This window comes from Chamaea fasciata, unplaced genomic scaffold (assembly GCF_029207755.1).
Source record: "Chamaea fasciata isolate MVZ Bird 193981 ecotype frontalis unplaced genomic scaffold, bChaFas1.0.hap1 SCAF_1182, whole genome shotgun sequence".
In the NCBI taxonomy this organism is placed as follows: Eukaryota; Metazoa; Chordata; class Aves; order Passeriformes; family Sylviidae; genus Chamaea; species Chamaea fasciata.
In genome coordinates this window covers 1-27001 of record NW_027095267.1, presented here as the reverse complement: position 1 = coordinate 27001, position 27001 = coordinate 1, and the positions used below count along the sequence as shown (strand labels likewise).

The following is a 27001-nucleotide window of genomic DNA, read 5'->3' as shown; positions in this document are numbered from 1 at the left end:
GCCTTGCCATAGCAACGAGGGGGCGCGGCTTAAACCGGAAGCGCCGCCTATGCGGGGAAGCGGCGCTGATTGGCTGCGCCGTTTCTAGGCGGGCTCTGATTGGCTGCGGCGTTGCCAGGCGGGCTCTGATTGGTCAAAGGGGAGGGGGCGCTTCCGCTTCCGGCACCACGTGACCCGCGGCGCTCTTAAAGGGGCCGCGCCGCGCTCGGGGTTTTTTTGGGGGAAATTTTGGGGTTTTTGGGGGAAATTTTTGGGGATTTTGGGATTTTTGGGGTCCCGGGAGGCCCCGGGGGGGTCCCGGGGCCATGGGGGGGGAGAACGTGTTCCTGTTCGTGCCCAACCTGATCGGTGAGTGCCGGACTGGGGGCACTGGGAGGGACTGGGAGCGAACTGGGGGGGACTGGGAGGGACTGGGAGGGACTGGGAAAGGTTTGGGGGGACTGGGAGGGAACTGGGGGCACTGGGATGAACTGGGAAAGGTTTTGGGGGGGACTGGGGTAAACTGGGATAAACTGGGGTTGGATTTGGATGAACTGGGAGGAGAATTGGGGCAGACTGGGATGAACTGGGAGCGGACTGGGATGAACTGGGCTGCACTGGGAGGGGGCTGGGAGGAGGTTTTGGGGCTGCGCTACTGGTTTTTACTGGTTCGTACTGGTTTGCATCACTTTATATCGCTCCATACTGGTTTGTACCGGTCCGTACTGGTTTATATTGGTCCATTCTGGTTTATACTGGTCCGTACTGGTTTATACTGGTCCATACTGGTGTCCCCAGGCTACGCCCGCATCCTCCTGGCCGCCGTTTCCTTCTGGCTGATGCCGACGAGCCCCGGCCCCGCCGCGGCCTGCTACGGCCTGGCCGGGCTGCTGGACGCCGTGGACGGACACATGGCGCGGCTGCTGGACCAGGGTCCGTACTGGTTTGTACTGGTCCTACTGGTTTGTACTGGTCCTACTGGTTTGTACTGGTCCTACTGGTTTATATGGGGTTATATTGGTCATACTGGGTTATACTGGGTTATACTGGTTGGGGCTGCTGGATGCTGTGGACGGACACATGGCGCGGCTGCTGGACCAGGGTCCGTACTGGTTTGTACTGGTCATACTGGTTTGTACTGGTTTATATTGGTTATACTGGTTTATATTGGGTTATATTGGTCATACTGGGTTATACTGGTTTATACTGGTTTGGGCTGGGAGGGAACTGGGAGGGACTGGGTTATACTGGGGGGGAACTGGGATTTCCCCCCAGGTTTCGAGGTTCCCTCCCCACAAATTTTGTGTTTTCCCCCCAAATTTCAACATTTTCCCCCCAAGTTTCGACATTTTTCCCCCCAAATTTTGACATTTTTTCCCCCCAAATTTCGACATTTTTCCCCCCAAATTTCGACATTTTTCACCCCAAATTTCGACATTTTTCCCCCCAAATTTCGACACTTTTCCCTCCAAATTTAAATTTTTTTTTCCCTCCAAACTTCAACGTTTTCCCGCCCAAATTTTGTAACTTTTTCCCCTCAAATTTTGTGGTTTATTTTCTTCCCCCCCAAATTTCGAGACTCTTCCCCCGAATTTCGACGGTTTTTCCCCCCCCCCCGCCCCGATTTCGATTGGGTTTCCCCCCAAATCCGCATTTTTCTCCAGTTTCTGGTTTCCTTTCCCAAAATCTCGTTTTTTCCCCCCAAACCCGGGCCCAGGCTCCCGTTTCGGGGCCATGCTGGACATGCTGACCGACCGCCTGAGCTCGCTGTGCCTCCTGCTCAACCTGGCGCTGCTGGAGCCGCGCTGGGCGCCGCTGCTGCAGCTCTGCTCCGCCCTCGACCTGGCCAGCCATTGGCTGCACATGCACTGGTGGGCGGGGCTCCGGTGGGCGCGGGCGGGGCCAAAAACGGGGGAAGGGGGGGGGGAAAAAGGGCAAAATTTGGAGGAAAATCGGGAGGAAATGGAGGTTTAGGGGCGTGGTTTGAAGGGGAGGGGCGTGGCTTGGGTGGGTGTAGGGGGCGGGGCCCAAACGGAGAAATGTGGGGGGAAAACGGGGAAAAAATGGCAAAATTTGGAGGAAAATCGGGAGGAAATGGAGGTTTAGGGGCGTGGTTTGAAGGGGAGGGGTGTGGCTTAGATGGGTGTGGTGGGGCGGGGCCCAAACAGGAAGTTTGGGGGGGAAATGGATTAAAAAACCGGGGGAGCGGAAATGGAAATTTTGGGAAGTTGGGAAGGGAAAAACCGGGAGGAAAATTGGGTCGGGGGGCGTGGTTTGAATAGAAGGGGCGTGGCTTTGGTGGGTGGGGCCAAAATGGGAATTTTTGGGAGGGGAAAATTTGGGAAACTTTGGAGGAAACAGGGAAAAGGGAGGGATGGGGGCGTGGTTTGAATCCAAGGGGCGTGGTTAGTGCTGACCACGCCCCCTTTGCCCCGCCCCAGGTCCACCCTCCAGGGGGCGTCGTCCCACAAGGCCGTGGGGGGGGAGGGGCACCCCCTGCTGAGGCGCTACTACCAATCACGGGTGAGAGAAACTGGGATGGACTGGGTTATACTGGGAGGGACTGGGATGGACTGGGTTATACTGGGAGGGGACTGGGAATGACTGGGAGCCGAACTGGGAGGGACTGGGACGGACTGGGAATGACTAGGAGCCAAACTGGGAATGACTGGGATGTACTGGGTTATACTGGGAGGGACTGGGAATGACTGGGAGCCAAACTGGGAATGACTGGGATGTACTGGGTTATACTGGGAGGGACTGGGACGGACTGGGAATGACGGGGAGCCGAACTTGGAGGGACTGGGATGGACTGGGTTATACTGGGTTATACTGGGAGGGACTGGGACGGACTGGGAATGACTAGGAGCCAAACTGGGAATGACTGGGATGTACTGGGTTATACTGGGAGGGACTGGGAATGACTGGGAGCCAAACTGGGAATGACTGGGATGTACTGGGTTATACTGGGAGGGACTGGGATGGACTGGGAATGACTGGGAACCGAACTGGAAATGACTGGGATGTATTGGGTTATACTGGGAATGACTGGGAATGACTGGGAGCCGAACTGGGAGGGACTGGGAGGGACCAAGAGTCAACTGGGATTGAACTGGGATGGACTGGAACAAACTGGGAGGGGATTCGGATGGAACTGGGATCAACTGGGAGGGACTGGGATGGACTGGGACAAACTGGGAGGGGATTCGGGTGGAACTGGGAGGGACGGAGGGTCGACTGGAATCGATTGGAGTTTACTGGGACGAACTGGGAGGGGACTGGGATTAACTGGGATGGACCAAGAGTCTACTGGGATCTACTGGGATGAACTGGGACGGACTGGGATGGACTAAGAATCAACTGGAATCAACTGGGACGAACTGGGACGAACTGGGCCCACCCGCACCATATATGGCAATGTGGGCGTGTCCCGCGCTGACCCCCGCCCCCTTTGGCCCCGCCCCCAGCCCCTCCTCTTCCTGCTGTGCGCCGGAAATGAGGCGTTTTATGGCTGCTGGTACCTGCTGCACTGGGGGGAGGGGCCGCCAGGTGAGCCGGGACTGGTTTGTACTGGTTTGTACTGGTTTGTACTGGTTTATACTGGTTTGTACTGGTTTGTACTGGTTTATGCTGGTTTGGGCTGGGAGGGGACTGGGAGGGGTTTGAGGGCACTGAGAGGGACTGGGATGAACTGGTTTCTACTGGGATGGACTGGTTTGGACTGGGATTGCCTCGTTATACTGGTTATACTGGTTTATACTGGGTTGGGCTGGGAGGGGGCTGGCAGGGGCTTGGGGGCACTGGTTCGTACTGGTTCGTACTGGTTTTAACCGGTTCAAACTGGATTTTAACTGGTTTTTGTTTTTTTCTGGGGTTTTAACTGGTCCATACTGGTCCATACTGGTCCGTACTGGTCCGTACTGGTCCGTACTGGTTTGTCCTGGTGCTGACCGGTTTCTCCCGCTGTTCCCCGCAGTGTTCCCGGGGGGGCCGGGCCTGGCCCGGGTCGGGTTCTGCCTCGGGGCCCCCCTGGCCGCCCTCAAATCCTTCCTGAACCTTCTGCAGCTGGGCGGGGCCCTGAGGGGCGTGGCCGCCCTGGACGCGGCCGAGAGGGGCCGGAAGAGCTCCTGAGACACGCCCACCAAATGGGACACGCCCCCGGACACGCCCACCTCCTTGGACAGACAGGCCCACCTCCTGGGACACGCCCAGCACCTAAGACACGCCCCTGGACGCTCCCACCTCCTGAGACACGCCCCCCCGGTCATGCCCACCTCTTAAAACGCGCCCCCTCATTGGGCACGCCCACCTCCTGACACACCCCCGGACACGCCCCCTCCTAGGACACCCTCCCCTGGACACGCCCACCTCATGGGATTTTTTGGACACACCCACCTCCTGAGACACGCCCACCACCTAAGACACGCCTCTGGACGCTCCCACCTCCTGAGACACGCCCCCTTCCCTTCCCCACAACAGGAGGGGGGCGTGTCCAAAAAAATCCCAAAAATTCCTCCTAAAAAGCCCCTCCCCCACCCTCCGCCCCTCCCCCTCCGCCCCCGCGGACTTCTGGGGGATGGGGGGAGGGGCTCGGGCGGGTTTGGCCCCGCCCCCCACCCCGAAAACCAATAAAGAGGAAAAGAGGAAAAGGGGGCGGAGCCTGGAATGGGAAACCCGGGGTCGGGACCCCCCGAATTCCCGAAGGAAAATTCCCGTTTTTCCCTTGGGGCGGTGGGGGGCGGGGTGGGGGTTGGGCGAAATTCCCGGAGTTTTGAGGAAAAATCCCGGATCTTTCTGGGAAACTTCGCCGGGTTTGATTCGCAAATTCCCGGATTTTCTTTATTGAGAAACTCCCCGATTTTGGCGGTGAATTCCCGGGTTTTTGGGGGTGAATTCCCGGGTTTTTTGCGGTAAATTCCCGGTTTTTTGGGGGGTGAATTCCCGGGGTTTTTTGGGGTGAATTCCCAGTTTTTTTGCGGTGAATTCCCGTTTTTTTGGGGGGTGAATTCCCGGGGTTTTTTTTGCAGTGAATTCCCGGTTTCTTGGGGTGAATTCCCGGTTTTTTTGCGGTGAATTCCCGGTTTTTTTGTGGTAAATTCCCGTTTTTTTGGGGGGTGAATTCCCGGGGTTTTTTTTGCAGTGAATTCCCGGTTTCTTGGGTTGAATTCCCGGTTTTTTTGCGGTGAATTCCCGGTTTTTTTGCGGTGAATTCCCGGTTTTTCGGGGCCCCTACTCCCCCTCCTTGTCCTCGCCGTGGGTGATGACGTAACAAATGTTCTTGTAGTCGACGTTCCCGGCCACGTCCGGGGGGAAGGCGGCCCACATGTTCTTGATCTGCCGGGAATTTCCGGGATTTGGGGAAATTTTGGGGAAAAAATCGGGAATTTGGGGGAATTTGGGGGAATTTGGGGGAAAATTTGGGGGATTTTTAGGGAATTTTCAGGATTTTTGGCGGGATCTCTTTGAGGATTTCGGTGGACGATTTTTTGGGGAATTTTTGGGGTTAAAAAACCGGAATTTTGGGGGAATTTTGGGGGATTTTTTAAAAAATTTGGGAATTTTGGGGGTTTTATGAGGATTTGTTGGGGTTTTCGGGGGCTCGAAGGGGGGTTTGGGGTCTCCACGTTTTCTTGATCTGGGGAGAATTCGGGAAATTTTGGGGGAAAATTGGGAATTTTGGGGGGGGTGGATTTGAGGGAAAACTTGGGGGGTTTTTTTTGGAATTTTGGGGGGATTTGGGGGGAATTTTTGGGGAAAAATTAGAGGGATTTGGGGGATTTTGGGGGATTTTTGCTGAGTTTTGGGGTTGGTTTCTTTGGGTTGGTTTTTTTTCCAATTTTGGGAATTTTTGGAGAATTTCAGGGGGGGTGGGGGGTATTTTTGGGTGATTTTGGGTCGATTTCAGCTGATTTGGGGGTTTTTTGGGGGGTTGATTTTTGGGTATTCATGGGAATTTTGGGGTGATTTGGGGGGATTTTGGGGTTTTTTTGGGATGATTTCGGGCTGATTTGGGGGGTTTTTTGGGGGGATTTTGGGAAATTTTGGGGCGGGTTTTTAGGTTCCTTTGGGGGTGATTTTGGGGTGGATTCGGGGGTTTTTTTGGGATGATTTCGGGCTGATTTTGGGGTTTTTTTGGGGGTGTTTTCGGTTGATTTTGGGGCTGATTTCGGGACGGATTTCGGGGTGATTTGGGCGGATTTTGGGGCTGATTTCGGGCAGATTTCGGAGTGATTTGGGCGGATTTTGGGGTTTTTTTGGGGCTGATTTTGGGCAGATTTCGGGGTGATTTGGGCGGATTTTGGGGTTTTTTTGGGGCTGATTTCAGGCAGATTTCGGGGTGATTTGGGCGGATTTTGGGGTTTTTTTGGGGCTGATTTCAGGCAGATTTCGGGGTGATTTGGGCGGATTTTGGGGTTTTTTTGGGGCTGATTTCGGGACGGATTTCGGGGTGATTTGGGCGGATTTTGGGGTTTTTTTGGGGATGATTTCGGGCAGATTTCGGGGTGATTTGGGCGGATTTTGGGGCTGATTTCGGGCAGATTTCGGGGTGATTTGGGCGGATTTTGGGGGTTTTTTGGGGCAGATTTCGGGACGGATTTCGGGGTGATTTGGGCGGATTTTGGGGTTTTTTGGGGGCTGATTTTGGGTCGATTTCCGGTGATTTGGGGGCTCCCTCACCTCCTCGGGGGTGAACCGGTCGCACTGGGTCGTCAGCAGCTCCTCCAGGCTGGGGGGGAGGGGAGGGGAGGGGCGGGGTCATCCCCCGGAGACCCCGCCCCCAACCGCCCCTCCCCCACCACCCCAATTTTGGGGTCTCCCCTCCTCCAACGCCCCAAGTTGAAGCCCCTCCCCCAATCCCCCAAATTCCTCCCTCCCCCGCCCCAAAATTTGATCTCGTCCCTCCCCCATCACCCCAAATTCCCACCCCTCCCCCCTCAAATTTCGGGGTCTCTCCTCTCCCAACCCCCCGCTATTTTCCGCCCCTCCCCCCCCCCCACAAAATTTTGGCCGTTCCCCTCCCCCACCGCCACAAATCGAAGCCCCTCCCCCTCCAAATTTGGGGGTCTCCCCTCCCCCCAAATCCCCGCCCCTCCCCCACTCACAAGCTCTTCTTGATTGACCCTTTCCCGTCCGGGTCCAGCACTTTGAAGGCGCCCATGATGACGTCCTCGGGGTCCGCCCCTGAGGGGGAGGGGCAAAAAAACAAACCCCGCCCCCCGTTACAATTTGGGGCGAATCGTGGAGATTTTGGGGTTCCCCCCCGGGGATTTTGGGGTCGAATTTTGGGCTGAATTTGGGGGATTTTGGGGTGGAATTTTGGGCCGAATTTCGCGTGTTTGGGGGGTAATTTTGGGGCAGATTTTTGGGTTAATTTCGGGTATTTTGGGGGCAGATCTGGGGCTGAATTTCGACTGGTTTTGGGTTGAAATTTGGGGATTTTTTGGGGTTAAATTTGGCTTGAATTTCGGGGCAGATTTTGGGCATTTTGGGGTTAAATTTTGGGTATATTTGGGGAGAATTTCGAGTATTTTGGGGGCAGATTTTGGGTTAAATTTCGGTTATTTTGGGGGTGAACTTTGGGGGATTTGGGGGTTCATTTTGGGGCAGGTTTGGGGGTGAATTTGGGGTATTTCAGGGCAGATTTGGGGTTAAATTTCGGGCATTTTTGGGTTGAATTTTGGGGTGAATTTTGGGGATTTGGAGGTTAATTTTTGGGGATTTTCGGGGTGAATTTGGGGCGTTTTGGGGTTAATTTTCGGGCAGATTTTGGGCTGAATTTGGGGCATTTTTGGGGTGAATTTTGGAGATTTGGGGATTAATTTTTGGGGATTTTCGGGGTGAATTTGGGGCGTTTTGGGGTTAATTTTCGGGCAGATTTTGGGCTGAATTTGGGGCATTTTTGGGGTGAATTTTGGGGATTTGGGGGTTAATTTTGGGGGATTTTCGGGGTGAATTTGGGGCGTTTTGGGGCCCCGCTGACCCTTGAGCTTCTCCCCGAACATGGTGAGGAAGACGGTGAAGTTGATGGGCCCCGAGGCCTCTTTGATCATCGCGTCCAGCTCCTCGTTCTTCACGTTCAGCCGGCCTGAAAGGGGGCGTGGTTAACCCAGACCACGCCCACCAGACACGCCCACCTCACAACCCCGCCCACTCCCACCAAACCCCGCCCCTTCCAAATTATATTTAAATAAATTCAATTTATGAATATAAACGTATTCACACCTGCTCTGGGAAGACCACGCCCCCTCCAAGCCCCTCCCACTCATTTAAATAAAAAAAGCCATGCCCTCTCCTAAGCCCCTCCCCTCTTCAACCTGATTAAGCCCCTCCCACTTTTTAAATAATGCAAATGCAGCCCCTCCCCATCATTAAAAAATCTCTAAGCCCCTCCCACTGTATTTTAAGCCTCTCCCCTTAAGCCACGCCCCTTTCTTTAAGCTCCACCCCTTCCTCCCCAAACCAGGCCCCAGTTTCATCCCTCAAGCCCCGCCCAGATTCTCTCCAAAGCCACCACGCCCCTCAGGCCCCTCCCCTTCACCCCCGCCCCTCGGGCCACGCCCACTCCAGCCACGCCCCTCCTGGTCACGCCCCCAGCCCCACCCATGGCGGCGAAGGTCTCCCGGAGGTCATCCTTGTCGATGATCCCGTCGCGGTTCTGGTCGATCACCGTGAAGGCCTGAGGGGGGCGGGGCCAAAGGGGGAGGGGGCGGGGCCAAGGGGAGGGGGGAGGGGCGTCAGGGGACGGAATTTCCCAGGAGAAATCCCGGGAAAAAAAAAATAAATTCCGGGAAAATTTGGGCGATTTTTGGTCTCCGCCCACCCCCCGATGGTAAAGCTCCTCCCCCTCCTCTTGAAGCTCCTCCCCCACTTTTAAGCCCCTCCCCACCTGTTTAAGTCCCTCCCCTCACATTTAATCCCCTCCCCCACATCTTGAAGCCCCTCCCCACTTTTAAGCCCCTCCCCACCGGTTTAAGTCCCTCCCCTCATATTTAAACCCCTCCCCCCACATCATGAAGCCCCTCCCCATTTCTTAGCCCCTCCCACAGTCTCAAATCCCCCATCCCCACCTCTTCAAGCCCCGCCCCCACTACTTAAGCCCCTCCCCATTTCTTAGCCCCTCCCACACCCGTTTTAACCCATTTTTAACCATTTCTCGCTCATTTTGGGCCGACAACGCCCTGGGGGGGGTTTTTTTTAGCCCCTCCCCCATTTTTGGTGCCCCCCTCCCCCATTTTAAGCCCCGCCCCCTTTTCCCAGCCCCGCCCCCACCTCCTTGAACTCCTGGATCTGGGTCTGGTCGAACATGGAGAAGACGTTGGAGCTGCCCTCGGCCGCGCGGCGCTTCGCCTTCTTCGGGGCCTGGGGGAGGGGAGACGTGGGGGCTGCCGGGGCCGTCCCGGAACTCGGGGAGTTTGGGAGGGATTTGGGCAATTTGGGGGATTTTGGGGGATTTTGGGGATTTTTGGGATTTTTTGGGATTTTTTTTTTGGTTTTTGGAGGAATTTTTTGGGGGATTTTTGGGGGATTTTTGGGATTTTTTGGGGGGTTTTTTTTGGTTTTTGGAGGAATTTTTTGGGGGGAATTTTGGGGATTTTTGGGGATTTTCGGGGATTTTTAAGGATTTTTTGGGGGGGTTTTGGAGGAATTTTTTGGGATTTTTTGGGATTTTTTTGGGATTATTTTGGGGGATTTTTAGGGATTTTTTGGGGGGGGGAGGTTGGAGGAATTTTTGGGGATTTTTGGCGATTTTGGGGGATTTTTTTTTGTTTTTGAAGGATTTTTTTAAAATTTTTGGGTTTTTTGGGGGGTTTTTTTGGGATTTTTTGGGATTTTTGGGATTTCAAAGGGAATTTTAAGGGATTTTTTTTCCGGGGGGGGGCGGCTGTAAAAGGGAAATTCGAGGCCTCGGGAGGAGATTTGAGGGATTCAAACCGGGAATTTCGGGGCGAAATTTGGGGAATTCGGGAATCTTGGGGGGTCCCAGGGGGTGGGGGAGGGGCCGGAGGATGTTTGGGGGGAATTTGGGGAAGATTTGGGGATCCCGGGGGGGATTTGGGGGGTCCCGGGGATGGGGGAGGGGCCGGAGGGGATTCTGGGGTCCCGGGGCAGATTTCGGGGATCTGGGGTAAATTCTGGGGATTTCGGGGCGAATTTCGGGAATTTTGGGGTAAATGTCAGGGATTTTGGGGTCCCGGGGTAATTTTCGGGGGTTTTGGGGTAAATTTCGGGGTGAATTTCGGGAATTTGGGGGTAAATTGGGAATTCCGGGGTAAATCGGGAATTTCGGGGTGAATTTCGGGAATTTGGGGGTAGATCGGGGATTTCGGGGTAGATCGGGGATTTCGGGGTGAATTTCGGGAATTTGGGGGTAGATCGGGGATTTCGGGGTAGATCGGGGATTTCGGGGTGAATTTCGGGAATTTGGGGGTAGATCGGGGATTTCGGGGTAGATCGGGGATTTCGGGGTGAATTTCGGGAATTTGGGGGTAGATCGGGGATTTCGGGGTAGATCGGGGATTTCGGGGTGAATTTCGGGAATTTCGGGGTGAATTTCGGGAATTTGGGGGTAAATCGGGGATTTCGGGGTAGATCGGGGATTTCGGGGTGAATTTCGGGAATTTCGGGGTGAATTTCGGGAATTTCGGGGTCCCCGCTCACCATGGCCGCTCTCTCGGGGTCTCCCTGGGGCTCCCTGGGCTCTCCCGGGGGGGTTCGGAGCCTCCGGGGGGATTTTTATCGGCCCGGGCCGGGGGGGGAGGGGCGGCCCCGAAATAGCCCCGCGCCCCCCCCAGCCCCTCCCCCACCCCCCCAAAAACCGGCCCCGGGGTTCCCTTAAAGGGGCAGAGGCCGAAAATAGAAACCCCCAAAATTGTCTCCCCGCCCCTCCCCCACCCCGCACCTGCCGCCGCCCCTCCCCCACCCCGGGACGGGGAGACGGGGATGGGGGGAGGGGAGCCTGCACCAGTATAAACCAGTTAAACCAGACCAGCAAAACCAGCAAAACCAGTAAAACCAGTTAAACCAGTAAAACCAGTTAAACCAGACCAGTTAAACCAGTAAAACCAGTAAAACCGGTAAAACCAGTAAAACCAGAGCCATTAAATCACTTAAACCAGTTAAACCAGTTAAACCAGTTAAACCAGTTAAACCAGACCCGCTAAATCACTTAAACCAGTTAAACCAGTTAACTAAACCTGGTTAAACCAGTAACACCAGTAAAACCAATGACCCAAACCGGGGAGCTCGGGGAGCCCAGACCAGTAAAACCAGTAAAACCAGTAAAACCAGTTCAACCAGTTCAACCAGTAAATTAAACCCAGGTAAAGCAGTTAAACCAGTAAAACCAGTGAAACCAGTAAATGGAAACCAGTGAAACCAGTGAAGTCAAACTGGGGATCCCAGGAACCCCAGACCAGTATAAACCAGTTAAACCAGTGAACTCAGCCCAGTAAAACCAGTGAAACCAGTAACACCAGTGACCCCAGTGACCCCAAACCAGTGCTCCCAGTGCTCCCAGTTCTCTCAAACTGGTGGTCCCAGTGGCTCCAGTGCTCCCAGTATTCCCAGTGAACTGAAATCAGGGATCCCAGTGCTCCCAGTAACCCCAAACCAGTCAAACCAGTAAAACCAGTGACCCCAAACCAGTGCCCCCAGTGCTCCCAGTGCTCCCAGTATTCCCAGTTAACTGAAACCAGTAAAACCAGTGCTCCCAGTGCTCCAAGTAAAGTCAAACTGGGGGTCCCAGTGCTCCCAGTGACCTCAAACCAGTAAAACCAGTGACACCAGGGACCCCCAAACCAGTGCTCCCAGTGCTCCCAGTGCCATGACACCAGTGATAACCGGGACTGTACTGGGAGCACTGGGGCCGTACTGGGAGCACTGGGATCGTACTGGGAGCACTGGGGCTGTACTGGGAGCACTGGGATCGTACTGGGAGCACTGGGGCCGTACTGGGAGCACTGGGACCGTACTGGGAGCACTGGGATTGTACTGGGAGCACAGGGGCCGTACTGGGAGCACTGGGACCGTACTGGGAGCACTGGGATTGTACTGGGAGCACAGGGGCCGTACTGGGAGCACTGGGATCACACTGGGAGCACTGGGGCCGTACTGGGAGCACTGGGGCCGTACTGGGAGCACTGGGATTGTACTGGGAGCACAGGGGCCGTACTGGGAGCACTGGGGCCGTACTGGGAGCACTGGGATCGTACTGGGAGCACTGGGATCGTACTGGGAGCACTGGGACCGTACTGGGAGCACTGGGATCGTACTGGGAGCACAGGGGCCGTACTGGGAGCACTGGGATCGTACTGGGAGCACTGGGACCGTACTGGGAGCACTGGGATCGTACTGGGAGCACTGGGACCGTACTGGGAGCACTGGGATCGTACTGGGAGCATTGGGGCCGTACTGGGAGCACTGGGATCATACTGGGAGCACTGGGATCACACTGGGAGCACTGGGATCGTACTGGGAGCACTGGGGCCGTACTGGGAGCACTGGGATCGTACTGGGAGCACTGGGATCGTACTGGGAGCACTGGGATCGTACTGGGAGCACTGGGATCACACTGGGAGCACTGGGATCGTACTGGGAGCACAGGGGCTGTACTGGGAGCACTGGGATCACACTGGGAGCACTGGGATCGTACTGGGAGCACAGGGGCCGTACTGGGAGCACTGGGATCACACTGGGAGCACTGGGATCGTACTGGGAGCACAGGGGCCGTACTGGGAGCACTGGGATCACACTGGGAGCACTGGGATCGTACTGGGAGCACAGGGGCCGTACTGGGAGCACTGGGATCGTACTGGGAGGGTCACGGGAATCCACACTGGTCCCAAACTGGTCAGAACTGGGCTCAAACTGGTTTAAACTGGTCAGAACTGGGCTCAAACTGGTCCCAAACTTGTCCGGAGCCCCCTGGCCCCGCCCCCTTGCCCTGACCCCGCCCCTCAACCAATCAGCGCAGAGAACGCCGCGCTCTCCGCGTTTCAACAAATCAGAAGCGAGAATGCGCCGAGGGGGCGTGACCGCGGCGCTCCGGCCAATCAGCGCAGGGAAAGGGGCGGGGTTTCGTCACGTGGCCGCGCGGTCACGTGAGAGGCCCGGCGGTCACGTGGGCGGCGCGCGGGGTCGGAGGTGGCGCCGGGATTTTGGGGGAAAATCGGGAATTTTGGGGGGATTTGGGGGAATTTTGGGATCGGAGGGGACGGGGGAGGGGCCGGGTGGGGGTGGGGAGGGAAATGGGCGGGGACTGAGGGGGAACGGGGAGGGGGTGGGGCGGGGGGAGGATTTTGGGGTGGGAAATTTGGGAATTTTGGGGAATTTTGTGGGAATTTGGGGGGGGGGCCAAAAGGGGGAACTGAGGGGGGCGGGGCTGGGGGAGCTTTGGGGGGATTTGGGGGAAATTTTTTGGGAATTTTGTGGGAATTTCTCACCCCTCCCCCCTTTTCTCTCTCCCCCTCCCGCAGGACCCTCCCCCCGCCCCTCCCCCCACCCCACCCATGGCCTCCCCCTGCCCCTCCCCCACCCTGGCGCGCCCCGACGACGTCACGGTGGGGGCGGGGCCCGAGCCGGCTCCGGACACGCCTCCCGAGGGCAAAGCCCCGCCTCCTCCGCCCCGCCCCCACCTCAGCGTGGCCGTGCTCTGCTTAATTAACCTCCTTAATTACATGGACCGCTTCACCGTGGCAGGTGGGGGCGGGGCCCAAGGGAGGGGGAGGGGCTTAGAGGGAGGGGGAGGGGCTCATTCACGGCCTCATTACGTTTATTAATTGTGTGGGGGAGGGGCTCAGCGGAGGGAGGAGGGGCCCAGGTGTGTGTGGGCGTGTCCCGGGGAGTGTCCCAGGTGTGGGTGTGTTTTGGGGGCGTGTCTCAGGTGTGTGTGGGCGCGTCCAGGGGCGTGTCCCAGCGCTGTCCCCGCCCTTCCTCCCCCAGGTGTGCTGCCGGAAGTGGAGGATTATTTCGGGATCGGCGACAGCAGCTCCGGCCTCCTGCAGACAGGTGAGGCCACGCCCACTCCCGGCCCCGCCCACACCTCCCACAATTCCCTGGGCTTTGTGTCCATTTTGGGGGGAATTTTTGGGGGGTTTGTTTTGGGCGTTTTTGGGGTTTTTTTGCTCACCTGTGTCTCACCTGTGGCGTCTCACCTGTGTCTCACCTGTGTCGTCTCACCTGTGGCGTCTCACCTGTGTCTCACCTGTGTCTCACCTGTGGCGTCTCACCTGTGGTGTCTCACCTGTGTCTCACCTGTGTCTCACCTGTGGTGTCTCACCTGTGTCTCACCTGTGTCTCACCTGTGGTGTCTCACCTGTGTCTCACCTGTGCTGTCTCACCTGTGTCTCACCTGTGGCTCACCTGTGGTGTCTCACCTGTGTCTCACCTGTGTCTCACCTGTGGTGTCTCACCTGTGTCTCACCTGTGCTGTCTCACCTGTGTCTCACCTGTGTCTCACCTGTGCTGTCTCACCTGTCTCTCACCTGTGTCTCACCTGTGGCGTCTCACCTGTGGTGTCTCACCTGTGTCTCACCTGTGGTGTCTCACCTGTGGCGTCTCACCTGTGGTGTCTCACCTGTGTCTCACCTGTGGCTCACCTGTGGTGTCTCACCTGTGTCTCACCTGTGGTGTCTCACCTGTGTCTCACCTGTGGTGTCTCACCTGTGGCGTCTCACCTGTGCGCTCAGTGTTCATCAGCAGTTACCTGGTGCTGGCGCCTCTCTTCGGCTTCCTGGGGGATCGGCACAGCCGGAAGCGCCTCCTGGCGCTGGGGCTGGCGCTGTGGTCAGGTGTCACCCTGGCCACCAGCTTCGTGCCCCCGCAGGTGAGGGACACACCTGGACACACCTGGGACACACCTGGGCACACCTGGGGACACCTGGGGGGTGAGAGACACACCTGGGGACACCTGGGGACACCTGGGACACACCTGGGGACACACCTGGGGACACCTGGGACACACCTGGGGACACCTGGGACGCACCTGGGGACACCTGGGACACACCTGGGGACACCTGGGGACACCTGGGGGGTGAGAGACACACCTGGGGACACCTGGGGACACCTGGGACACACCTGGGGACACACCTGGGGACACCTGGGACACACCTGGGGACACCTGGGACACACCTGGGGACACCTGGGGACACCTGGGACACACCTGGGACACACCTGGCGACACCTGGGACACACCTGGACACACCTGGGGACAGCTGGGACACACCTGGGCACACCTGGGACACACCTGGGACACCTGGGGACACCTGGGGGGTGAGAGACACACCTGGGACACACCTGGGACACACCTGGGGACACCTGGGACACCTGGGGACACCTGGGGGATGAGAGACACACCTGGGCACACCTGGGACACACCTGGGGACACCTGGGGACACCCGGGACACCTAAAATACACCTGGGACACACCTGGGGGGTCAGAGACACACCCGAGGACACACCTGGGGGAGGGGCGGGGCAAACGGTGGTGGGGGAGGGGTTTCTCTGCCCTTCCCTCTCCGGTCCCTCCCCCGCCATCTTCAAACCCGCGATCGGTTTAAAGAGGTGGGGTGGGGGAGGGGCGGGGGGGGGGGGCGGGCAGGTGATGGTGGGGGATGGGCGGCTGACCCCGCCCCCGCCCCTCCCCCCAGCACTTCGGGGCGCTGCTGGCGGGCCGGGCGCTGGTGGGGGTGGGGGAGGCGGCCTACTCCACCCTGGCGCCCACCCTGGTGGCCGACCTGTTCCGCGGCCCCGCCCGCAGCCGCGCCCTGGGCGGCTTCTACCTGGCCGTGCCCCTGGGCAGGTGAGACGGGGCGGGGCTAAAGGGGGTGGGGCCAATGAGGGGTTAATGGGGGATCTACCTGGCCGTGCCCCTGGGCAGGTGAGACGGGGCGGGGCTAAAGGGGCGGGGCAAGTGAGGGGTTAATGGGGGATCTACCTGGCCGTGCCCCTGGGCAGGTGAGACGGGGCGGGGCTAAAGGGGGCGGGGCTAATGGGTTAATGAGGGTTCTACCTGGCCGTGCCCCTGGGCAGGTGAGACGGGGCGGGGCTAAAGGGGGCGGGGCTAATGGGTTAATGAGGGTTCTACCTGGCCGTGCCCCTGGGCAGGTGAGACGGGGCGGGGCTAAAGGGGGTGGAGCCAATGAGGGGTTAATGGGGGATCTACCTGGCCGTGCCCCTGGGCAGGTGAGACGGGGCGGGGCTAAAGGGGGCGGGGCTAGTGAGGGGTTAATGAGGGTGGGGCGGGGCTAATGAGGGGTTAATTAGAGTGGGGGCGGGGCTAATGAGGGTTCTACCTGGCCGTGCCCCTCGGCAGATGTGACCTGGGGGCAGGGCTAAAGGGGGAGGGGCTGGAATAATGAATGCAGGGTTATTGAGGTGGGGGAGGGGCTGATGGGGGGTGGGGGAGGGGTTTGAAATGGGTGACTGGGATGGGGGAGGGGCGGGGGGGTTTCACCTGGCTGCAGGTGAGGGTGGGGGAGGGGCTCTTGGGGGGAAGGGGCCATTATGGGGTGGGGGAGGGGCTGGAAAAGAGAGGGAGGGGCTTGGAGGGATCCCAGGGGTGGGGGAGGGGCGTTGAGGGGTCAGGGGGTGCCGTGACCTCATGGTGACCCCTGGGTGACCCCGCCCCCTCCCCGCAGCGGGCTCGGCTACATCGCGGGGTCAAAGGTCAAGGACCTGGCGGCCGATTGGCGCTGGGCCCTGCGGGTGAGTGACCCCTGACCCCTGAGTGACCTCTGAGTGACCCCTGGCTTCTGAGTGACCCCCAAATGACCCCTGAGTGACCCATGGTTTCTGAGTGACCCCTGAGTGACCCCTTGGTGACCTGACCCCTGAGTGACCCCGAGTGAACTGTGAACGACCCCTGGGTGACCCTGAGTGACCCCTGACCCGGGTGTGACCCCGAGTGACCCCTGTGTGCCCTCTGACCCGCAGGTGACCCCTGTCCTGGGGCTGGTGGCGCTGTTCCTGCTGGTGGCCGTGGTCAGCGACCCCCCCCGGGGCGGCCTGGAGACCCCTCCGGCCACCGCCCCGCCCCCGCCCCGCGCCTGGGGACACGACCTCAAACGGCTCGGCCAGAAGTGAGTGACCGCTGAGTGACCACTGACCAACTGACCGCTGAGTGACCAATGAGTGACCGCTGAGTGACCAACTGACCACCGAGTGATCAATGAGTGACCTCTAACCAACTGACTGCTGAGTGACCGCTGAGTGACCAACTGACCGCTGAATGACCACTGAGTGACCGCTGAGTGACCACTGAGTGACCACTGAGTGACCAACTGACTGCTGAGTGACCAACTGACCACTGACCACACTGACCAGTGACCCACAGTGCCTGAGTGACTGCTATTGACCACTGAGTGACCACTGAGTGACCAGTGACCACACTGATCACACTGACCACTGAGTGACCACTGATTGCTAACCACACTGATCGCTGAGTGACCAAAGAGTGACCATTGAGTGACCAACTGACCGCTGAGTGACCAGCTGACCACTGACGAGTGGCTGCTGAGTGACCGCTGACCCACAGTGACCGCTGAGTGACCATTGACTACTGACCCCTGAGTGACCACTGAGTGACCAACTGACCGCTGAGTGACTGCTGAGTGACCATTAGGAGACCACTGACCATTGAGTGACCACTGAGTGACCATTGAGTGACCACTGACCACTGAGTGACCACTGAGTGACCGCTGAGTGACCACTGAGTGACCGCTGAGTGACCCTGGGGCACCTTTGGGCCGTTTTTGGGGATTTGGGGCGGATTTGGCCGATTTTTCCGGGGTTTTTTCCCAATTTTTGGATCTTTTAGTGTTAATTTTGGGTTTTTTTGGGAATTCTGACCCTGTTCTCCCGCAGCCGGACGCTGGTGCTGTCCCCTCCGGGTGTCCCCTCCCTGTCCGTTGTCCCGTGGGGATTTTGGGTGGGTTCGGGCCGTTTTCGGGGCAGATTTTTCCCCTTTTGGCCGATTTTTCCGGGGTTTTTTCCCGATTTTTGGATCTCTTTGTGTTAATTTTGGGGTTTTTTTGGGAATTCTGACCCTGTTCTCCCGCAGCCGGACGCTGGTGCTGTCCACGCTGGGCTTCACGGCCGTGGCCTTCGTCACGGGCGCCCTGGCGCTCTGGGCTCCGGCTTTCCTCTTCCGGGTGCGGCTGGCGCGGGGGGAGGGGCAGCCCTGCCGGGGGGGGCGGCGCTGCCAGGGCGACGAGAGGTGGGTGGAGCCAAAACCGGGGGGGGGTGGGGACGTTTTGGGGGGGAGGGGCCGTGGAGGGGGTGGGGGAGGGGCCATGGGGAGGGGGGGGGGGGCCATGGAAAGGGTGGGGGAGGGGAGAGTGGGGGGAGGGGTGACAGGAGGGACACCATGATGACCCCGTGACCCCTGGGTGACCCCTGGGTGATCCCTGGCCCCTGAGTGACCCTGTGACCCCTGGGTGACCCCTTGACCCTGGGTGACCCCTGAGTGACCCCTTGACCCCTGGGTGATCCCTGGGTGATCCCTGGGTGATCCCTGACCCCTGAGAGACCCCTTGACCCCTGGGTGACCCCTGGGTGACCCCTGGGTGATCCCTGGCCCCTGAGTGACCCTGTGACCCTGGGTGACCCCTGGGTGATCCCTGGCCCCTGAGAGACCCCTTGACCCCTGGGTGACCCCTGGGCGATCCCTGACCCCTGAGTGATCCCATGACCCTGGGTGACCCCTGGGTGACCCCTGGGGGATCCCTGGCCCCTGAGTGACCCCTTGACCCCTGGGCGATCTCTTGGCCTCTGAGTGACCCCTTGACCCCTACGTGACCCATGGGTGACCCTTGAGTGACTTTTTGACCGCTGGGTGACCCCGAGTGACCCCTTGACCGCTGAGTGACTTCTTGACCTCTCGGTGACCTTTCCCCTCCCCCCAGCCTGCTGTTCGGGGCGCTGACCTGCGGCTCGGGGGTGCTGGGGGTGGGGCTGGGGGCGGAGCTTTCCCGCCGGCTCCGCCCCCGCCACCCGCGGGCGGATCCGCTGCTGTGCGCGGGGGGGCTCCTGGGGGGGGCGCCCTGCCTGCTGCTGGCGCTGCTCTGCGCCCGGCCCTGCCCCCCCGCCGCCTACGTGAGCGCTGCCGGCGGCCGGGACACGCTGGGGGGATGGGAGGGACGGGGAGGGGACTGGGATAAACTGGGAGGGACTGGGAGGGACTGGGAGGGACTGGGAGGGGACTGGAAGGGACTGGGAGGGGACTGGGAGGGGACTGGGATACACTGGGAGGGACTGGGAGGGACTGGGAGGGACTGGGATACGCTGGGAGGGAACTGGGAGGGGACTGGGAGGGGACTGGGAGGGACTGGGATACACTGGGAGGGGACTGGGAGGGACTGGGAGGGGACTGGGATAAACTGGGAGGGACTGGGAGGGGCTGGGAGGGACTGGGAGGGACTGGGATACACTGGGAGGGAACTGGGATACACTGGAATAAACTGGGAGGGGACTGGGAGGGACTGGGATAAACTGGGAGGGACTGGGAGGGGACTGGGAGGGGACTGGGATAAACTGGGAGGGGACTGGGATACACTGGGAGGGACTGGGAGGGTTTTGAGGGGGGTTTGGGCTCACTGGGATAAATTGGGATACGCTGGGAGGGACTGGGATAAACTGGGATACACTGGGATAAACTGGGATGAATGGGGATACACTGGGAGGGACTGGGATACTCTGGAATGAACTGGGATAGACTGGGAGGGGTTTGAGGGGGCTTTGGGGTCACTGGGAGGGGATTTGGGGGGCACTGGGATGGACTGGGAGGTGACTGGGTTAAACTGGGAGGGCACTGGGTGAAACTGGGTTAAACTGGGAGGGCTTTGGGAAGGGTTCAGGGTGGATTTGGGGTCACTGGGATGATCTGGGATTGAACTGGGAAGGAACGGGGATGAACAGGGAGGGATTGGGAAGGGTTTGGAGGTTACTGGGATGGAACTGGGATGAACTGGGAGCTCACCCCTGCCCTGCCAGGTTTTCATCTTCGTGGGCGAGACCCTCCTGTCCCTGAACTGGGCCATTGTGGCCGACATCTTACTGGTGAGACTGGGACGGACTGGGACGGACTGGGGCGAGCCAGGCCGCTCCCAGTTCCTCCCAGTGACCCCGGTGCCCCCTCCCAGTACGTGGTGCCCCCCAGCCGGCGCTCGACGGCCGAGGCGCTGCAGATCGTGGCCTCGCATCTGCTGGGGGACGCCGGGAGCCCCTACCTGGTGGGACTGGTGAGACTGGGGGGACTGGGGGGGACTGGGAGGGACTGGGAGGGACTGGGGGGGACTGGGAGGGGATTGGGGGGGACTGGGAGGGACTGGGGGGAGACTGGGAGGGACTGGGGGGGACTGGGAGGGGATTGGGGGGGACTGGGAGGGACTGGGGGGAGACTGGGAGGGACTGGGGGGGACTGGGAGGGGACTGGGGGGGACTGGGAGGGACTGGGAGGGGACTGGGGGGGACTGGGAGGGGATTGGGGGGGGATTGGGGGGGACTGGGGGGACTGGGAGGGGACTGGGGGGGACTGGGAGGGACTGGGAGGGGATTGGGGGGGACTGGGAGGGGATTGGGAGGGGATTGGGGGGGACTGGGAGGGATTGGGGGGGATTGGGAGGGCCTGGGGGGGACTGGGGGGGGACTGGGAGGGACTGGGGGGGGACTGGGAGGGAACTGGGGGGGGACTGGGAGGGACTGGGAGGGACTGGGGGGGACTGGGGGGGACTGGGAGGGACTGGGAGGGACTGGGGCTATACTGGGATCCCCCCAGTCCCATACTGGGATCACACTGGGCCACACTGGGATCCCCCCAGTCCACACTGGGATCACACTGGGGCTGTACTGGGATCACACTGGGGCTGTACTGGGGCACACTGGGGCACACTGGGATCCCCCCAGTCCATACTGGGATCACACTGGGGCACACTGGGATCCCCCCAGTCCATACTGGGATCACACTGGGGCCACACTGGGATCTCCCCAGTCCATACTGGGATCACACTGGGGCTGTACTGGGGCACACTGGGGCCGTACTGGGATCACACTGGGGCACACTGGGGCCGTACTGGGATCACACTGGGGCACACTGGGATCCCCCCAGTCCATACTGGGATCACACTGGGGCTGTACTGGGGCACACTGGGGCCGTACTGGGATCACACTGGGCCACACTGGGGCTGTACTGGGGCACACTGGGGCCGTACTGGGATCACACTGGGCCACACTGGGGCTGTACTGGGGCACACTGGGGCCGTACTGGGATCACACTGGGGCACACTGGGGCCGTACTGGGATCACACTGGGGCACACTGGGATCCCCCCAGTCCATACTGGGATCACACTGGGGCTGTACTGGGGCACACTGGGGCCGTACTGGGATCACACTGGGCCACACTGGGGCTGTACTGGGGCACACTGGGGCCGTACTGGGATCACACTGGGGCACACTGGGATCCCCCCAGTCCATACTGGGATCACACTGGGGCTGTACTGGGGCACACTGGGGCCGTACTGGGATCACACTGGGATCACACTGGGGCCGTACTGGGATCCCCCCAGTCCATACTGGGATCACACTGGGGCCGTACTGGGATCACACTGGGATCCCCCTCCCCGCAGGTGAGTGACGCCCTGGGGGGCGGGGCGGCGGCCGTCTCCTACCAGCGGGGGGCGGGGGCGCTGCTGCGGGCGCTGCTGCTGCTGCCCTTCGCCGCCGCGCTGGGGGGCGCCGCCTTCCTGGCGGCCGGCAACGCCCTGCCCGGGGACCGGCGGCGGGCCCGCAGGGAGGCGCGGGGTGAGACGGCGCCCCCTGGCGGCCGGGGGGACCGGGGGGACCGGGGGGTGGGGTGAGACGGCGCCCCCTGGCGGCCGGGGGGACCGGGGGGACCGGGGGGTGGGGGGAGACGGCGCCCCCTGGCGGCCGGGGGAACCGGGGGGACCGGGGGGTGGGGTGAGACGGCGCCCCCTGGCGGCCGGGGGGACCCGGGGGAACCGGGGGGTGGGGGGAGACGGCGCCCCCTGGCGGCCGGGGGAACCGGGGGAACCCGGGGGGAGACGGCGACACCTGGCGGCCGGGGGGACCCGGGGGGACCGGGGGGAGACGGCGCCCCCTGGCGGGCGGGGGAACCGGGGGAACCCGGGGGGAGACGGCGACACCTGGCGGGCGGGGGGAACCGGGGGGTGGGGGGAGACAGCGACACCTGGTGGGCGGGAGGAGCCGGGGGAGTGGGGTGGGAAATTTGGGGGGGGAGGGGGTGGAGTGTAATGTGGGACCCTATGGAAGGTTCTGGAATGACAAAGAACTGCCGAGACCCACATAGAACCTTCCAGAACCCCCCCATGGAATCCCACAGAACCCAATGGAACCCCGGAGAACCCCACAGAAGGTTCCAGAACCCCATGGAACCTTCCAGAACCTCCATGGAACCCCACAGACCCCCCACTGAACCCCAGAGAACCTTCCAGGACCCCATAGATCCCCACAGAACCCCATGGAAGGTTCCAGAAGCCCCGTAGAACCCAATGGAACCTTCCAGAACCCACATAGAACCCTTTAGAACCCCATAGAGCCCCAGAGAAGGTTCCAGAAGCCCCAGAGAACCCAATGGAACCCCACGGAAGGTTCCAGAAGGGCCCCTCCCCTCCCCCCCCCCAGGGCTGCCCCCCGACGGCGACAGCGACGACGACGACGACCCCGCGGCCATCGTGGTGCCCCCCGCGGCCGGAGGCCGGACACGGCGAGTGCCCGTGGCCCACGTGCTGGCCTGAGAGTGACCACGGAGTGACCACGGGCTGGTCTGAGAGTGACCGCTGAGTGACCGCTGAGTGACCACGGGCTGGTCTGAGTGACCGCTGAGTGACCACTGAGTGACTGCTGAGTGACCACGGAGTGACCACGGGCTGGTCTGAGTGACCGCTGAGTGACCACTGAGTGACCACGGGCTGCACTGAGTGACCTCCGAGTGACCGCTGAGTGACTGCTGAGTGACTGCTGAGTGACCACAGGCTGGCCTGAGTGACCGCTGAGTGACCACTGAGTGACCACGGGCTGCACTGAGTGACCTCCGAGTGACCCCCCGAGTGTGGCCGAGTGACCACTGGCCAACTGACCACAGGCTGGCCCTGAGAGTGACCAACTGACCGCCTGGGAGTGACCACGGAGTGACCGCAGCAGGGGGACACTGCCCGCACGTGCTGGCCGGAGAGTGACCACAGCCGCGGTCACTCGCCTGCGGGGAGTGGACACTGACCCCAGCTCGGGGCTCCTGCACCCGGGTTTGGGAATTTGGGGGTCCCAGCCCCACATTTTGGGGTCCCGGACCCAGATTTTGGGGTCCCGGACCCAGATTTTGAAGTCTCGGCCCCAGATTTTGGGATTTCGGGGTCCCTTCCCCACATTTTGGGGCCCCCGCCCCAGATTTTAGGGTCCCAGACCCAGATTTTGGAGTCCCCGCCCCACATTTAGGGATTTCCGGGTCCCGGCCCCACATTTTGGGCCCCAGCCCCACATTTGGGGGTCCCAGCCCCAGATTTTGGGGTCCCAGACCCAGATTTCGGGGTCTCTGACCCAGATTTGGGGGTCCCGGACCCAGATTTTGGGGTTCTGGACCCAGATTTTGAAGTCTCGGCCCCAAATTTGGGGATTTCGGGGTCCCGGCCCCACATTTTGGGACCCCAGCCCCAGATTTCGGGTCCCAGCCCCACATTTGGGGGTCCCGAACCCAGATTTTGGGGTCCTGGACCCAGATTTTGGGGTCCCGCCCCAGATTTTGGGGTTCCAGCCCCAGATTTTGGGGTCCCGGCCCCACATTTGGGGGTCCCGGCCCCACATTTGGGGGTCCCGGCCCCAGATTTGGGGATTTTGGGCCCCCAGCCCCATTTCCGGGGCTCCCGGCCCCACATTTTCCGGTCTCCATCCCAATTTTTGGCATTTTTTGGGGGGCCCCAACCCCCCCCCCCCCAATAAACTCCTCCCTCCCTCCCCCCAAATTCCGATCTCGGCCTCTCTGTCCGCCCCTCCCCCCCTCCCCCGCCCCACACATTTCCTGCCCCGCGGTTTCCTGGGGGGGTGGGGGAGGGGCCCCGGCGGATTTTTGGGGTGTCCCGGGCGGCGGCCGAGGCAGGTTCGGGGGTTTTGGGGGATTTTTGGGGGTTTTTTGGGGCGATTTGGGGGGGTCCGGGGGGTGGGGGAGGGGCGGGATGGGTGAAATGGTGGGGGGGGGAGGGGCTGGGACCCCAAAATTTGGGGATTTTGGGGGGGTTGGGACCGAAATTTCGGGATTGGTTCACCTGGGGCCCAAAAATTTGGGGCTTGGGGAGATTTGGCACCCCGAAATTTTGGGATTGGACCCCCCCGGGACCCCCAAAATTCGGGGATTTGGGGGGGTTGAGACCCCGGAATTTTGGGGCCTGACCCCTCCCCCAGATCCCTGCACCCCCCCAAATCCTGACCCCAAATTTCGGGGTCCCCTCCCCTCCCCCGATCTTGGGGTTTTTGGGGTTCCCCATCCCAATTTTGGGGTCCCCGGGTGGTTTTTGGGGTCGTTCATCCAAATTTCGGGGTCCCCAGCCCCATTTTTGGGGTCCCTGAGCCCAAATTTGGGGGCGCTCATCCCGTTTTTGGGGTTCCAATCCCAGTTTTGGGGTTTCCATCCCAATTTTCGGGTCCCCCCGGGAGGTTTTCGGGGTCCCCCATCCCGATTTTGGGGTTCCCATCCCATTTTCGGGTCCCCCGGGTGATTTTCGGGGTCCCCGGCCCCATTTTTGGGGTCCGTCGGGGGGTTTTCGGGCCCCCAGCCCCATTTTTGGGGTCCTCCGGGGGGTTTTCGGGGTCCCCAGCCCCATTTTTGGGGTCCCCGGGGGGGTTTCGGGGCCCCCAGCCCCATTTTGGGGGTCCCTGAGCCCGTGTTTTTTTTGGGGTCCCCCAGCCCCCCCTCCCCCCCATGGAGGCGCCGCTCTGGGCGCTGCTGCTGCTGCCCCTCCCCCCGCTGCTGGCCTCGCTCTGCGCGCGCTGCCGCCGCCCCCGCCGTGAGTGGGGGAGGGGATCGGGGGGGAGGGGGCACGGGGAGGTTTTGGGGGGATTTGGGAGGGATTGGGGCGTCCTGGAGGAAATTTTCGGGAATTTTTTGGGGTTGGGGGGAGGCTGGGGGGGGGTGGGGTGGATTTTGGGGGGATTTGGGGGGATTTGGGGGGTCTCGAGGTGATTTGGGGGCGGTTTTGGGGGGGTCCTGAAGAGAATTCGGGGTGGATTGGGGGGGGGAGGGGATTTGGGGGGATTTTGGGGGGATTTGGGGGATTTTGGGGGATTTGGGGGGATTTTGGGGGGATTTTTTGGGGGGATTTGGGGACTTTGGGGGGGTCTTGGGGGGATTTGGGGTCACTCGGGGTCACCCGGCCCCTCCCCCCCGCCCCCCCAGCCGCACAGCGCCCCCTGGTGGACAACTACGACTACAAGTGAGTGGGGGAGGGGCGGGGAGGGGGCGGGGTCTGAACGCGGGCCTCTGACCTCTGACCTTTGACCCCCCTCCTCCCACAGGCCGCCCCCCAGCGCCCCTCCCCCACCCCGGTTCATGGTGCTGACGCCGCGCTGTGAGTGACCCTTGACCCCTGGGTGACCCCTGGGTGGCCACTCCCCCTTCCCCCGCTGACCTTTGACCCCTCCGCCCGCAGGTGCCCCTCCCCCACACCCCCTGCAGCCGCCCTGGGGGGCCCCGACGGAGCCGCGGAGCCTGGGGTGGGTGTGGGGGAGGGGCTTTGGAGGGTGGGGGAGGGGCATCATGCACTGGGGGAGGGGTTAAAGGTGGGGGAGGGGGGATTTGGGGGGTGGGGGAGGGGCTCCATTTGTGGGGGAGGAGACGTCGAGGGTGGGGGAGGGGCAGAATGAGAGTGGGGGAGGGGGTCTTAGAAACGGGGGAGGGGCTCTGGGGTGGGGGAGGGGCTGGCCGAGGTGGGGGCGGGGCTCTGCCGCCCCTCCCCCACCCGTCTCCTGCCTGCCCAGCCCCCCCCCGGGCCCCTCGAGCCGCCGCGTCTCGGCCACGCCCGACTTCGGTGAGTGACCCCTGACCCCTCAGCGACCCCGGGGTGACCCCGGGGTGACCCCTGGCTGACCTCTGACCTCCCCCCCAGAGCCCCCCGAGGACGGCGATTACTCCAATGAGCCCTTCACCAGCGGCTACGTGTGAGTGACCTTTGACCTCTGCCCCCGACCTTTGACCCCTCATGACCTCTGACCCCGCCCCTTTATCTCCCCCCTCCCCCCAGGACGGTGCTGCCGGACCCGCCCGGTGACGTCAGCGGTGATGTCATCGCCGACCCCGGTGACGTCATCGCGGCTGGGGAGGGGCCGGCGGAGGGGGAGGAGCCGTATGAGAACGTCCCGGAGGGAGAGGAAGGAGAGGAGGGAGACTGGCGGGGTGAGGCCCCAAAAAATCCCCCCAAAATATCCCAAAATCCCCCAAAAACTGCCAAAAAAATCCCCCAAAATCCCCCCAAAAACTGCCCAAAAAATCCCCCAAAATCCCCCAAAAACTGCCCAAAAAATCCCCCCAAAATATCCCAAAATCCCCCAAAAACTGCCCAAAAAATCCCTCCAAAATATCCCCCCCAAAAACTGCCAAAAAAATCCCCCAAAATCCCCCAAAAACTGCCCAAAAAAATCCCCCCAAAATATCCCAAAATCCGCCATAAACTGCCCAAAAAATCCCTCCAAAAATCCCCCCAAACCTCCCCGGTTTTCCCCAAAACCTTTTCCCGAAATCCCGCCCAAAGAATCCGCCCCGAAATTACCAAAAAATAAAAAAAAACCCCAAAAACAATCGTCCCGAAATCCGCTCCCAAAAATCCCCAAATCCGACCCCAAAACCTCCCGAAAATCGATCCCCGAACCCCGAATTCGCCCCAAAATCCCCCAAACCCCAAATCCGACCCCAAAACCTCCCGAAAATCGATCCCCGAACCCCGAATTCGCCCCAAAATCCCCCAAAACCCCAAATCCGACCCCAAAATCTCCGCCCCTCCCCCA

The 27001-nt window shown here is 60.7% G+C and overlaps 4 protein-coding genes across 6 annotated transcripts; 3 read left to right on the top strand and 1 right to left on the bottom strand.

Annotated features, from left to right (window-relative positions):
• The first annotated feature begins 169 nt into the window (after positions 1-169).
• Positions 170-4630, top strand: CDIPT (CDP-diacylglycerol--inositol 3-phosphatidyltransferase). 2 transcript variants are annotated; one of them, XM_066174967.1, is made up of 6 exons: positions 170-348; positions 778-912; positions 1697-1850; positions 2421-2502; positions 3447-3528; positions 3956-4630. In XM_066174967.1, the coding sequence occupies exons 1-6, from the start codon at positions 306-308 to the stop codon at positions 4108-4110; spliced, it is 651 nt and encodes a 216-aa protein (XP_066031064.1). In that variant the 5' UTR covers positions 170-305; the 3' UTR covers positions 4111-4630. The 2 variants fall into 2 exon arrangements, with proteins under 2 accessions (XP_066031064.1, XP_066031065.1); XM_066174968.1 differs by lacking the exons at positions 170-348; positions 778-912 and adding an exon at positions 927-1081.
• Positions 4631-4770: 140 nt separating this feature from the next.
• LOC136284619 (myosin regulatory light chain 11) lies at positions 4771-10721 on the bottom strand. The gene is made up of 7 exons (XM_066174969.1): positions 10639-10721; positions 9250-9339; positions 8581-8656; positions 7961-8065; positions 7083-7161; positions 6658-6706; positions 4771-5313 (listed from the first exon to the last, which is right to left on the bottom strand). Exons 1-7 carry the CDS (start codon positions 10639-10641, stop codon positions 5209-5211), a joined length of 507 nt encoding a protein of 168 aa, XP_066031066.1. The 5' UTR covers positions 10642-10721; the 3' UTR covers positions 4771-5208.
• Positions 10722-13337: 2616 nt separating this feature from the next.
• On the top strand, positions 13338-25052 carry SPNS1 (SPNS lysolipid transporter 1, lysophospholipid). 2 transcript variants are annotated; one of them, XM_066174970.1, is made up of 13 exons: positions 13338-13677; positions 13921-13986; positions 14667-14803; positions 15627-15778; positions 16617-16683; positions 16912-17057; positions 18038-18193; positions 18882-19071; positions 19969-20034; positions 20118-20216; positions 21601-21775; positions 22637-24104; positions 24909-25052. In XM_066174970.1, the coding sequence occupies exons 1-12, from the start codon at positions 13488-13490 to the stop codon at positions 22747-22749; spliced, it is 1557 nt and encodes a 518-aa protein (XP_066031067.1). In that variant the 5' UTR covers positions 13338-13487; the 3' UTR covers positions 22750-24104; positions 24909-25052. The 2 variants fall into 2 exon arrangements, with proteins under 2 accessions (XP_066031067.1, XP_066031068.1); XM_066174971.1 differs by lacking the exons at positions 21601-21775; positions 24909-25052 and having other exon boundaries at positions 22637-24091.
• Positions 24191-26995, top strand: LOC136284621 (uncharacterized). The gene is made up of 7 exons (XM_066174973.1): positions 24191-25008; positions 25398-25434; positions 25517-25569; positions 25651-25714; positions 25979-26028; positions 26107-26158; positions 26242-26995. Exons 1-7 carry the CDS (start codon positions 24924-24926, stop codon positions 26774-26776), a joined length of 876 nt encoding a protein of 291 aa, XP_066031070.1. The 5' UTR covers positions 24191-24923; the 3' UTR covers positions 26777-26995.
• Positions 26996-27001: the final 6 nt, after the last annotated feature.

What these genes read in the sequence shown, in the direction of transcription:
- CDIPT (XM_066174967.1), top strand. Translation starts at nt 306, where the DNA reads ATGGGGGGGGAGAACGTGTTCCTGTTCGTGCCCAACCTGATCG. An exon ending in GGCGCGGCTGCTGGACCAGG is followed by an intron (nt 913 to 1,696) that starts GTCCGTACTGGT and finishes ACCCGGGCCCAG; the next exon opens with GCTCCCGTTTCGGGGCCATG. An exon ending in CATTGGCTGCACATGCACTG is followed by an intron (nt 1,851 to 2,420) that starts GTGGGCGGGGCT and finishes GCCCCGCCCCAG; the next exon opens with GTCCACCCTCCAGGGGGCGT.
- LOC136284619 (XM_066174969.1), bottom strand. An exon ending in GGAGACCTTCGCCGCCATGG is followed by an intron (nt 8,066 to 8,580) that starts GTGGGGCTGGGG and finishes GCCCCCTTTCAG; the next exon opens with GCCGGCTGAACGTGAAGAAC. An exon ending in ACCGGTTCACCCCCGAGGAG is followed by an intron (nt 5,314 to 6,657) that starts GTGAGGGAGCCC and finishes AATTCCCGGCAG; the next exon opens with ATCAAGAACATGTGGGCCGC.
- SPNS1 (XM_066174970.1), top strand. Translation starts at nt 13,488, where the DNA reads ATGGCCTCCCCCTGCCCCTCCCCCACCCTGGCGCGCCCCGACGACGTC. An exon ending in CTCAAACGGCTCGGCCAGAA is followed by an intron (nt 17,058 to 18,037) that starts GTGAGTGACCGC and finishes GTTCTCCCGCAG; the next exon opens with CCGGACGCTGGTGCTGTCCA. An exon ending in TTGTGGCCGACATCTTACTG is followed by an intron (nt 20,035 to 20,117) that starts GTGAGACTGGGA and finishes GCCCCCTCCCAG; the next exon opens with TACGTGGTGCCCCCCAGCCG.
- LOC136284621 (XM_066174973.1), top strand. Translation starts at nt 24,924, where the DNA reads ATGGAGGCGCCGCTCTGGGCGCTGCTGCTGCTGCCCCTCCCCCCGCTG. An exon ending in GCGCTGCCGCCGCCCCCGCC is followed by an intron (nt 25,009 to 25,397) that starts GTGAGTGGGGGA and finishes CCGCCCCCCCAG; the next exon opens with CCGCACAGCGCCCCCTGGTG. An exon ending in GTGGACAACTACGACTACAA is followed by an intron (nt 25,435 to 25,516) that starts GTGAGTGGGGGA and finishes CTCCTCCCACAG; the next exon opens with GCCGCCCCCCAGCGCCCCTC.